This window comes from Penaeus monodon, chromosome 10 (genome assembly GCF_015228065.2).
Source record: "Penaeus monodon isolate SGIC_2016 chromosome 10, NSTDA_Pmon_1, whole genome shotgun sequence".
NCBI classification, from domain to species: Eukaryota; Metazoa; Arthropoda; class Malacostraca; order Decapoda; family Penaeidae; genus Penaeus; species Penaeus monodon.
In genome coordinates, this window is record NC_051395.1 from 22,959,397 (window position 1) to 22,971,896 (window position 12,500).

At 35.7% G+C, this 12,500-nt stretch overlaps 1 protein-coding gene across 3 annotated transcripts in view; it reads left to right on the forward strand.

Annotated features, from left to right (window-relative positions):
- The first annotated feature begins 3,318 nt into the window (after nt 1–3,318).
- Nucleotides 3,319–12,500, forward strand: part of LOC119577947 (synembryn-A-like) — a 24,014-nt gene continuing 14,832 nt past the window's right edge. For 2 of the 3 annotated variants that reach the window (XM_037925635.1, XM_037925636.1), the window contains exons 1-2: nt 3,611–3,813; nt 12,322–12,458. In XM_037925635.1, coding sequence (XP_037781563.1) covers nt 3,733–3,813; nt 12,322–12,458 — 218 coding nt within the window. In that variant the 5' untranslated portion in view covers nt 3,611–3,732. Of the gene's footprint in view, nt 3,814–12,321; nt 12,459–12,500 lie in introns of all 3 variants that reach the window. The other variant, XM_037925637.1, reaches the window with a different exon arrangement.

Consider the following 12,500-nt stretch of genomic DNA (forward strand, 5'->3'; position numbering starts at 1 on the left):
TATTATTATTATTACTATTATTATTATTATTTTTATTATTATTGTTGTTGTTTTTATTATTAGAATGATAACGATAACAATAATAATAATAATGATAATAATAATAATAATATAAATTATTATTATTATTATTATTATTATTATTATTATTATTATTATTATTATTATCATTATTATGAGTATCGTTGTTATATTATTATTATTATTGTTATTATCATTATATTTAGTGATATTATTATTATCATCATTAATGATATCATTACTACCATTATGATAATGATGATGATGACGATCATTATTATCTTTAATATCATTATTATTATCATTATTATCATCATCACTGTTACCATTATTATTGTTATTATTTTAATCAATTTTATTATTATTATTATTATTATTATTATCATTATTATAATGATGATGATGATGATGATAATGATCATAATAATGATGATAAAAATATGAATAATGATAATGATAACAATAATAATATTAATAATATCCATAATAATAAAATAACGATAGTAATAATAATAATGACGAAAAATTAAAGTATAAAAACTTAGTCGGCTACATGATGTCCACAAGACGCTAAGTGGTTCGTCAAACACCGTGCCCGCGGGGACCTGGACATGCCAATTGGAGGTTAGCGCGGGATGTCCAGCTTCTTGGCAGTGGGGCTAAAATGCATCCTGCCTCTCACGTAAGACTAGGAAGTGGGTGATAAAGCGTCGCCCGTCACACGGATCAACAAGGGGCGCATCCCCCAGGGCAGAACTGATTCTACCTCTCCCATTAGTAAAAACCGCCAGGTCACTAGGACGGGATAGCTCCCACCCCTGGCCCTGCGGTTCAACCATTTTTGTACTAATAATCAAAAGAAAACAAGACTTAAATGGACAAGGGAAGAGTATAATGAGATAATGTACCTCTTTGCTATGCACTCGGGAAACCTGCTGCAAATGTTATGTGCATGTTTTTGTTCCATTGCCTCAAATTTCAATCACCCTAGGTCGCTGGTAGTGACCCGGTGTTTGATATTAATTAGCAGATCTAAATAAAATAAAATAATAATAATAATAATAACAATAATAATTAAATAAAAATAATAATGATTACGGTGATAATGATAATGATAACGATGACAATGATAATAATGATGACAATTATTATTATAATAATAACAATAATGATTATAGTAATAATAAAACAAAAATTTTGATGAAACTAAAACCCCCGTCTCTCCAGTTTTCTGGTGTGGAGGGATAAGAAACTGCTGAGAAGAGACAAGCAACAGCACATCAGGAATCTTGTTGTGGAGGTTAAAGTCCATTTCTTAGTAAATAAGCTTCGTCCTCTTTAGCAAACCCTAGGGAAACTGAACTCAATGGAATCATCTGAGACCATGTTATGTTCGTGAACGTCGGACTAAGTATTTTGAGCAGTTGTATCAAGCAGATCCTCCCGCAGATGTCGAAATCCCTCTGCCGGATCCACTCATCAGTAAAGAACCTCCTACCTGGCCGAAGTTAGGAAGGTGATCTCTTAAGCTGAAGGGTGGGAAAGCTGCGGGCATATACGGTACCCCTGCCGAACTACTAAAGGCTTATGAAGAACCTATGGCATGGGGCTTGCTTGCTGTCCTCGTTGCCATCTTGCAGTCCGGTGGCATTCCCCCTCTCTGGAAGGGGAAAGGGGATCCACGGAACTAGCAACTACCGTAGCATCACATTACTCAGCATACCAGGCTAGGTTTTCGCTCACATTCCTCTGAGATGGATCTTTGATCTCCTACTAAGACAGGGCAATCTGAATTCACCCCTGGCAAGTCCACAATTCATAGCACAGCTATGTGTCCTCGTCGGTGTTAGCTCCATTGATTGATTGATTGATTGATTAATGATGGCGATAATGATGATGATAAAGATAAGTATAATGATGATGATAACGATAAGTATAATGATGATGATAATGATTATAATAATAATAATGATGATGTTGATAGTGATAATGATACTGACATAAGTAATGATAATGATTATGATTATGATAATAACAATGATGATGATGATGATAAAAAATATGAAAATCAAAATGTGTGTGTGTGCGCGTGCGTCGGGCGTGCGTGCGTGCGTGCGTGCGTGCGTGCATGTGAGTGAGTGAGTGAGTGAGTGAGTGAGTGAGTGTGTGTGTGTGTGTGTGTGTGTGTGTGTGTGTGTGTGTGTGTGTGTGTGTGTGTGTGTGTGTAGTGTATGTTTGTGTGTGTGTGTGTGCGCGCGCATGTGTGTGTGTGTGTGCATAAAATTATATACTTTAAGTCTAAATTCTCAACTCTAACATCAGGTAGTTTTAGTAATTAATTATGCCGTTGCGGTATTTATTGAAAAGGATATATAAACGCTAATTTGCGTGTTGTAAAAATAAAAATATTCGCTTTCTAGCTGTCTGAACAATTGAGTCCGTTTAGCATCTTTTTAGACATTAAATGGGGCATGTGAACAATTTAGTTCGATCATCTGTTTCAAATATTTTAAGTGGTAATACTGTCCAAAACTTAAGAACAGTTATCCCTAAGTTTCGTTTTCTGTGACAGAGATGGGTTAATTTCACCATAATCCAGAAAATTTGATTAAATTTATATTCACGATATATGAATACTAGTTGTTATTCCAGTAAATCTTAAAAAAATAAATGCAGCAACTCCAGATTGTTAGAGTCTGATGTACTTACAAAATATTATTTTCTTAGTAGTGGTTACACCCACATAATTTTTTTTAAAGGCATATGGAATTAATTGTGATAGAGCGATAAAACAGAAAGAAAACAGAATAGAAATATATGTTTTTTTATAATAGATTCTACTTGTTAAGGAAAAGAAAGAAAGAAAAAAAGAAACAGCATATATCTGACGTATTAAACAAGACAAAAGAGACAAATACATGCACACAGAAAAAGAAACAAAAATGTTGATAACTGTAATGATATAATAAACTATTATAACTACGAGTAAAAAGATACATCCCTATCCGTGACTCCACCTAACCCGAGGAGAATATTCGCGGTCCCTAAGGTCAAGCTAGGTTGATATTGTGACGTCACAGCTAGTCCACCTGTAGTACATACTGTTTAAAGAGACCAACGAATTAACACAACACCACTTAAACCACTTGATCATCAAATATTTTGTTGTTTTAAAGTATCTCAACAAGAAAAAGGCATAAGCTCCACTAGTTAATGGGACGACATCGTGACGTCATAAAAACAAAACTGCTTGACATGAGAGATCGCGAACACCCTTCCTCCCCCCCCCCCACACGGTGAAAATAGCCGCAGTGTTTACAAGCTGTCTGCTGTTTTCGGAGAGGAGTGTCTGTGTCTGTGTGTCTGCCTCCGGGAAGCCTTATTAGTGCTATTTGGCAGGAAGAAGATTTTGATTCACAAAGGAGAAGAAAGAGAGAGAAGAGTAGGGGAAGTCGAAGAGAAGAAGAGGAAGAATTGGAAAAGAAGAGAAAGTATAGAAGAAGAGGAAGACGAAGGGAAGAGGAAAAGAAGGGAGAAGGAATAGGAGGATAAGGAAGAAAGGAAGGGAAAAGAAGGGGAAGTGTGAAGATAAAGGCAAGGAGAAGGGGAGAATAGGCGACGAAGAGGAAGAAAAGGAGAAAAGGAATAGAAAGAAAGAAAAAAAGGCAAGGAAGAAGGAAAGTAAAGCAGGGTAGAAGGAAAGGAGAAAAAATGGAGGAGTCGGTCTTGAAGCTTTTAGAGACAGGGAGTGACCAAGATTTCATTCGGCTTTTGAAGGAATTTGCATCGAAGGTGAGTTTTTGCTGTTTTTATGTTTTTATTGCTACCTTTTTTTTGTTCTTATTATATTGGTATTTATTACTGAGAGCGATGCACCCTCCAGAAATGAAGACTTAAAACCGGGGATTCATGCGAGCCTAAATATCCAAACCAAAATGTTCTGTCTATGACAATCAGGATTACAGTAAAAGAAAGGAAGTATGAAGTGTTTACTGTGACAAAAAATAAGACACTTCATCTAAGGCAAAAGGTGCACAAATCGAAAATAAAAGAGATACATGACAGAGAAGAGAGAAGACTGACCCATCATTTCTGAGTCCCCAACGTGTTTCCCTTGCGAGGACCAAAACAAATGTGGCTGTGGTACTCATTGCTGCAGTCTGTCAAGAAGTTTGTGTAGTACTACACGCGTGTGAGAATGGTTACTTTGTAATTATGAATGTCTGTTTTTCCTAATTAATGTAATTTAATGCATTCTTTTAATTTTTTTACACTTCTTTTACTTGTTTTGATAATTAGTTAAGCTAACCTTCTGTGCATGCAGGCCGACTGACACCATTCTGTGACAAACGCTGGTGAGAAATATTAGATAAATAGATCATATTGTATTAAAGCCAGCGGGATCTACTGGGCAGAGCCCTCTGGCTGGGCATATATATATTACCAGGAGGGTCCAGGGGCAGAGCCCCCTGACTAGGGAGTCTAGATCATAGTGTATAAATCCCACTGTGTTAAGGTTAGGTTGGTTTATTGGTTAGGACGTTTTGTATAATTACCATGGGGGATTTGGAATATGTTAAATCCTGTAGATTTTACTGAAGAATGGGTTTTCAAAGATGGCGGGGGGTCCGTAGAGTTTCATTTACATATTTTAAGTGTTTTTTGTGCTGGTGTTATGCATTTTTGTTCTCCATTCTTCTTGTTTCAGGCTGTTTTACCTCGTAATTTCCCTGATCTATTTCTTACCCTCCTCTACTATCGGGACTTATCACATGACATCAATATTTTTGGCTGGTGAATGCCAGGAAATGATCATCAAATTCTCATCACATGAGAATAAATCCAATGATATAAATACTATCTGGGGAAACCTGATTGTCATTGTCAAAATTTAGCCCTATTTATTCTCTAGACCAGGGGTAAGCACCCCCCCCCCCCCTGTACACCCCCTTTATTAGCACTTTGTGCCAATTTATAGAGAATAGAAATTAAGAGCTGGCTGTGCTCAAAGACTAAGTCCACAAGGACTTAGTCTTTGAGCAATGATATGCAGATTTTTACATCATTTCATGGTAAATATGAGGCCAGAGCACCTTTACACTTATTTATTAAGCTCAATAAGATGGCAGTGTCTCTATTTCCCTCTATGTCTGTGCATTGCTCTCATTAATTTTTATATTTGCTTTATTTTAATTTAGTTTCATTTTCATTATTGTGCTGTGATTTTGATGGTCATTATTATATTTTTTGTAATGATTTGTTTCTCTCTGTCTTACTCTGACTGGTTTCCTTACAGTCTACATAATAGTCGTGTAATTTAAATTAATTGGTACTTTATTGTGATTTTATTTGGTTACTTTCCTTGTTTTATGTACATGACAAGTGATGGAACTTTAGAAGACAGGAAACAAAACAAAGATATTGTTTATGGATAAAAAGACAATTTTAATTACTATCAATATCCAGATGTCAATTTGATTACTGATTTTAAATTTCTAGAATATATCCATAGCCTAAAGTGGCATCAATGAACTCCTGTTGATGTCAATTGACTAGATATAGGAAAATAGTCCATGAAATCAATGGATAAGCATAGTTTGAATGTCTGAAAACTCTCATGTGTTGCACTGTTACTGGGGATAGAGCCCGTGGCCAGGGATGTTACCTCCACTTCAGGTATACCGTCACTCATAAGGGTATCACCCAGAACTGCTCAAGCATGATCTTAACCCAGTCAGATATGGCAAGAAATTTTTATTCCTGGGAGTGGGTTGAAGACCTCCATAGGCCACTAACAATGGCAGAAGTCTATAAGTAATTTCCCAATAATACTTCATGCCTTACTACTTATTGGGTCTAGTAATCAGTATTGTTGTCTATCACCAACTAAAATCACTATAAATGCACACTAGACGTCATGAGAAATCCATTGATACCAAATTTGATAGAGTTTATGATACTGATTGATTCTTAAAAATTCTCATAATTTGAAAATAAAGACATAAGTTATTGATTAACTCTCCTGTGATTTAAAATCTGGTTAATCTTTATGGTATTGATTAACAAAGCTAAGGCAAATTAAAGATGATATTCTTGTAGAGGACAAGAAGTTGATGTTGTCATTACAAGAAATTATCTGGACATAAATGGTAACACCATAAATAAGGAAAAGAAATACAGAAAGAACTGCTCACAGCTGGAGTCCACTTGATGCTCCAGATTTTCATGTGCATACCAATGTGAAGACAGTATTTGCCTGGGGTGTGTTGGGGAGCAACCCCCCCCCCCCCCTAAATTCTCCCCTTGGTAAAGGGCATGCCCAGTCACGGCAACTTTGTTAAATCAATTTTGTGACAAGTGGGACTTAGTCTCTGGCAAGTGTATTTGTACTGTAAAGGATTTCCATAAATCCATCTGCTATAGTGGTGGTAATCATGTATTGTGATATTGTTTAATATTAAAGCAGATGGTAATATTTTGATGATTACAGTATTGTTAAGATCTCAGTCTTTACAATCTTTGATTTACCCTGTTAAGAATGATATCATTAAATGTCCATGTCATATTCTTGGCAAGGGCCTGCTTTTTTATTTTTTAATAAATTTATTTATTTATTTTTATTATTATTATTTTTTATCTTAAGTGAAATAGATTTGTATATCTCCAAGACAGAGACAGTATAATCAGTACAAGCTTAGAAAATAGTGTGTACTTTGTGTTGGCTTGTCCTGTAAATCAAATTACCTGAACATGGGTTTGGGGAAGATGAGTTTAAGAGATGCTTTGTTTGTTTTCTCAGTTACTATTTTGTGCATTAGGCCTACTTGGGTTGTTGCAAAGTGGGAGAAGAAATATTTTTGCATTAATTATTTGTCTTACTGTGAAGCTAGTAAGTCTGAGGGAATACCTTGCCATAATTTTCTTTTGTTCCTCATTTGTGGGATGGATGGGAAGTCCTGAGGCTGACTGCATTGCACAAATATGCTTTTTGGCTATTGCTTTCAAGGGATTCTAAATCTCATAAGGATTTTGGGGGATTTCATGAGTCTGTTACTTTTTATATTGGTGAAATAACCAGGCCACTGATTCTATGATGGGTGATACCCATCATAGAAGTGACAATTTTAGTCACTACAACTGAAGCTTATGCGCTGGATGTGACACCTGACAGGTGGGTAAGAGGAAGCATGCCCAACATGTTTAGACCTGTCACTGCCTGGTTGGCTTCTCCTGTCTTGATTTAATGTGTGATTGCATCAGTTTTTGTTCTGCTTTGTGAACAGCAAAGGTAAATTTCTGAAAGCTGGGCTATAGGTTTTAAGGTTTCACTCAGTAGAAACTAAGCAAGAAGATGACAGAGAGCCTTGGGCAATTGTTGAAAGTGTACCTGGACTCTACTTTATCACTGGAGACCGTTTCCCTTCTACTCCACCCATCCTACTCACCTGATTTTTGGTTCGCTAAAATGAAGGTTGAGATTACTGGGAAGTAGTTTCACTACATACAAGACCTGGTGTGAACATTCCGAATTTTTATTTGCTTAAGCAAAGTAAAAAACAGATTGGAATTGGGTAGCAGTGGCAGTTGGTCAGGCAAATAAGTAGTTAATCCCAATTAGCCATGATCATAGTTAATTGTACAATGTGTGCACAGTTGTGTTTGCTATGATCATGGCAGGCTTGTCAAAAACTGAGGGATTTTATCCTGGAATTTTTAAATTATGAATAAGTTATATGCAGTGTCTACTAACATATCTAGTACTGTTTGGCAAGTTTTCTTTCCAGCTACATCCACTGCCCCCCCCCCCCCTCCATACCCTTACTTCACTAGAAGGCCATCTTCTGCCTGAGCCAATTATATATTTGTATTTCCTGCCTCTGTCTTCTTATGATTGAAATGTAGTGAGTGTGAAGTAGTAATTCAGTTCTGTATGGCATATTTCATCCAGCCAGAAATAGATTTCCTCTTACCAAGTTACCCTTCCTCACACCATACTATTATGTGTTACAAATTTGGCTCCAGTTATGTCATTGTCTTATAAATAATCTTGATATCAGTGAATAGATATAAATGCACATATTATTGTTTTAAATAATAGAAAAATGATTTTATATTTATTTTATATATATATTCATAATCCTCTCTCTCCCCTTTTTCATTCATACTTGAGGGGTAATTATGATGATTTATTCAAATTTGTGCTCTACTGATACTCTGTGAAATATACATATTCTGATAGATAAAACTGAGCTCTTCAAGTGCTAACAATTACAAATTGCTATAGTGAAACAAGAAGAATCATGAATGTTGTGCGAATGGATGGACAGACAAGAGAGTTTGTGGTTCTTTGGGATTAAGAAGTTAGACATGATCTTTAGTCTACGCATCAGAATCATCTCTAAAATTGATTTAGATTTAGAAAATCAGAATATTTGATTATCTATGTTAATGTCCAACATTATGATCCCAGGTTTTGACATTTTTTTTCGGATATACTATACTTCTTTTTAAAGTATGAAATAATATGTACTTCATCATCATTATTTGTGTAGTATTTCATCTATTTGTATGATTATCATTTATGTTAGTAAATGTTCAGAATGGGACCTTGCAAAAATAGGAAAGAGCAAAGGTCATGGCCATAAAGAACATATAAAACAATACTCTAAGGTTCAAAAATATCTACTTAAAGTCCTAGTTAGTGTCACCTGATATAGCGTATGTTTGCATAAATTCATTAACTAATTTAGGGCCTTTGTTTTCTGGGAAAGGCAAGCAAGTTTCCATTATGCATAATCTGTTTAGTGGAGTTCATAATTGTTATTTATTGTCAAATAGAGAACCAGTCCAAACCCTTGCTGAATATGTTGTGTTGCTTAATGTGATCCTATTCTGAGCAGTGACCTGTTTGTAAATCTCTTCATGTGTGTTTACCTTTTCTTAATTCTGAAATGACATAATCAGAGGTCAGGTGATGCATAGAAGAGTAAATAGTCAGTCACTAGTTAACCTCTCCACTAGTTTGCATTCTTCTGTAATTCCAGTTCAGTACAGTTGCACCCACCAGGAATTTTGGTAGAGTGCAGCAGTCCCCCACTGGAATTCCTGCCGTCCAAGTTGGTACTCGGCATGCTCTCTATGCAATGCTTAGATGGTCATTGTCATTGGACAGTGCACTGAAGAATTATTTGATATGTCTGACTTTTAAGATTGTTGCATTCTTGTTATGTTATTGATATGTTTATCCATTTGTCTAATTATTTATTTTTATTTGGTAGTTCCTTTCCTTTTCATCACTCGCGCAGTAAATATCACTCATGATTTTTATGATTATCTGTTTATTTATGTTGTATAGCAGATTCATATTCTTTAGTTAAGACTTTTAGCCGAAGTCTTATGCACAACACCCAGACACACACGCACGCACACACACACACACACACACACACACACACACACACACACACACACACACACACACACACACACACACACACAAACACACGTGCACAAACACACATGCACAAACACACATGCACAAACACACATGCACAAACATACATGACACACACACAACACACACACAACAACCAAAACACAACACAACAAACACACAACAACACAACCACAACACACACACAACACACACACAAACACACACACACACACACCACACACACACACACAAACACACACACAAACACACACACACACACACAAACAGAAACAAATACAAACACACACACAAACAAACAAACACACACATACACATACACATACACTTACACATACACATACACATACACATACACATACACATACATACATACACACACACACACACACACACACACACACATACGCATACGCACACGCACACGCACACGCACACGCACACGCACACGCACACCCACAAACACACACACGCACAAACACACACACACACACATTGTACTCTGTGTTCTGATAAAGGCTAACAAATTGCAACCACATATATTCTGGCAAGATAGAGTTTGTTGACCTTTTAGGTTATTTATTGTCAAGTAAGGAACTAGTCTAAGCTCTGTCTGCTAAATATATGTGGGAAAGTTTGTTGGCCTTTGCTAGAAGGCAGATTACAGAGGCCAGGGCATTGCTTTATGTAGTCCTGTTCTGAACAACTGTCACCTTTTTTTCATAAGCAGCATATCTTGAGCTTAACCAGTAGCATTGTATATAAAAAAAGAGGAAAAAAGTATGCTGAATCCCAATGTTAGAATGATTGAGCTTATGTATATTCACCCTGAGATGGTGTTCTTTGAATGGGGGTAGATCTGGGAGTGTTCAGGCGGCCTCAGTAGTGCATGAGAGGTAACCTTTTGCTTGTCCTTCCCTGATGTTTAGACTCATTTTTGAGGGTAAGTTGAGAATTCAAGGTGACAAGATATGCAAATAAAAGTAAATAGACACTACTCCTTATCTTGCACAGTTGAGGTGTTCATTCTTATTCATGAGTTTTAGTTTGAGATGAGAAACACTGTGTTTAGTGAATGGATATATGGGTAGGTATCAATTTTTTTTTAAGGGATATATGTTGAAATGTTCTCTCTCTGAATTTATCAGTTAATTTGTATTGTTTTCTGCTAATAAATAAATGGAAATCCAATATGCAAATGCTGTGCAAAAGTTTGTCACTATTATACAGCTTCTATCGTGGATGCAGAGCATAAGGAAAAATTATAAGAATTGTCACAATCCATTTTCTAATGATTGGATTGAATGATTAGTTAGACCTTGAAGGTTTAGACTAATTGCTTAAAGTAGTAAAGTAAGAACCTCAGTAGTCTGGCATCCACTGATCTGATCTGGCAGCTAGGAGGGTACTGCCAGTAGTATGCATGGCCACAGCCTTGCCAGCTTGGTCTGGTTACAAGTCTGTCAAATTATTGAGGTTGAGTTTCTACTAACATCCCAGTATTTACTTCTGTGTTATACTAGTTTTCATTTTGTAAGTTATAGTCTACTGGTGATATTTCATTTCATATTAGTTTTCTAAAGGCTAGCATTTTGCTTCCCACAGTTTCTGTTTCCATACCTCTCTTGTTTTCTTCTTTTTTTTTTCTTTCTCATACCACATACTTCCAGACTGACAATATGTGTTTGTCTGCTTTTTTGTGTTGAGAGTCTGGTACTTTGAACTGGAATTTGAAAACATTAAATGCTAGTATTATCCCTTGCACTGGAAAAGCAAGTATGTATATAGAATTAAGTCACTAATTTTTTTTACAGTTTTATTTGATATATTATTGGGTATGTGATTTTGCCATTTCTCTTCTGCACTTTTTCTAAGGCATCGTGCAATATATTAATTCAAATCTATCAGAAACTTTTTTTTTTTTTTTTAAGGAGAAAATGCAATTTGATATCAATAATGCCCTTGCTACTGGCTAATGACAGATCTTTTATTTTTTATTTTTTATTTTTTAACAGCAGAAATGAAGGGATTATTTGCTGGTTTTCTTTGGGATTTAGAAAGGATTGTTGTTGTAAGAGATAGAGAGCCATATTATATTCCCAAATTGAATGCAGATATCAGAATCAACTTCTTGGAAATCTGGAATATATATTGATGAAAAGGAAAGTAACTTGTATTCTCTCTCTTTCCAGTACTCAATCTCTGTATCTCTTGCCATTCTGATTGGTCTGATTTCAGAATGCAATACACTGAAATGGTTGACATTCCTCTTTTCATAAAAAAACTGATATATATATTTTTCTTTTTCATACTTAGATATGTGATTGTGGTAGGTTCAAAGAGGATAGCAGAAAAAAAAATTACTTAGCATACATTTTGTACATATGAGACATGTAAATAACTGCACTGTTGAGCTTCAGGCTGTTAATACTCTGAGGTAGCGACAATTTTAGGAATGAATATTAATTGGAATAGATTACAGAAATGGAGAAAGAGAGGTTGTAAATGAGATAGCTTACAAATGCAAAAGATCACTACATAATCATGTGTATATAGCTAGTACTATAGTTTTTTGTACTGTATATATCAAGAAACCCTGGCTTGGCTTAAACCCCTTTTTAATTTTTATTGTTGCTTTGTTCATGATTCTGGCTTATATTTTTTGTACCATGTGTTTGTCCTTATTGGCTTTATGTAGTTATGGTTGTATGTAAGTAATTTCATCCCAATGTTTTCCTAGAATTGGGAATGCAATCTCAGTAATTCTTTTATCACATCTTTGTATCTTATACTTTTGGTGTTATAGTAGGTTTACTATATCTTTTGGTCTGATGTTTTGCCCTCAGTATGAGCAGCAGTTCACCCCAGTGGGATTATCACAGCAATGCACCGAGCGACTGTGGAATGTAATCATGGGGCGATTAAGCGACCCGGCAGCAAGTGTCACCCATCAGACCTGCCTTTCTGTGATCAGAATACTCAGGTGAGTACACCTCTTATGCATATCCTTCTTCTTCTTCTTCTT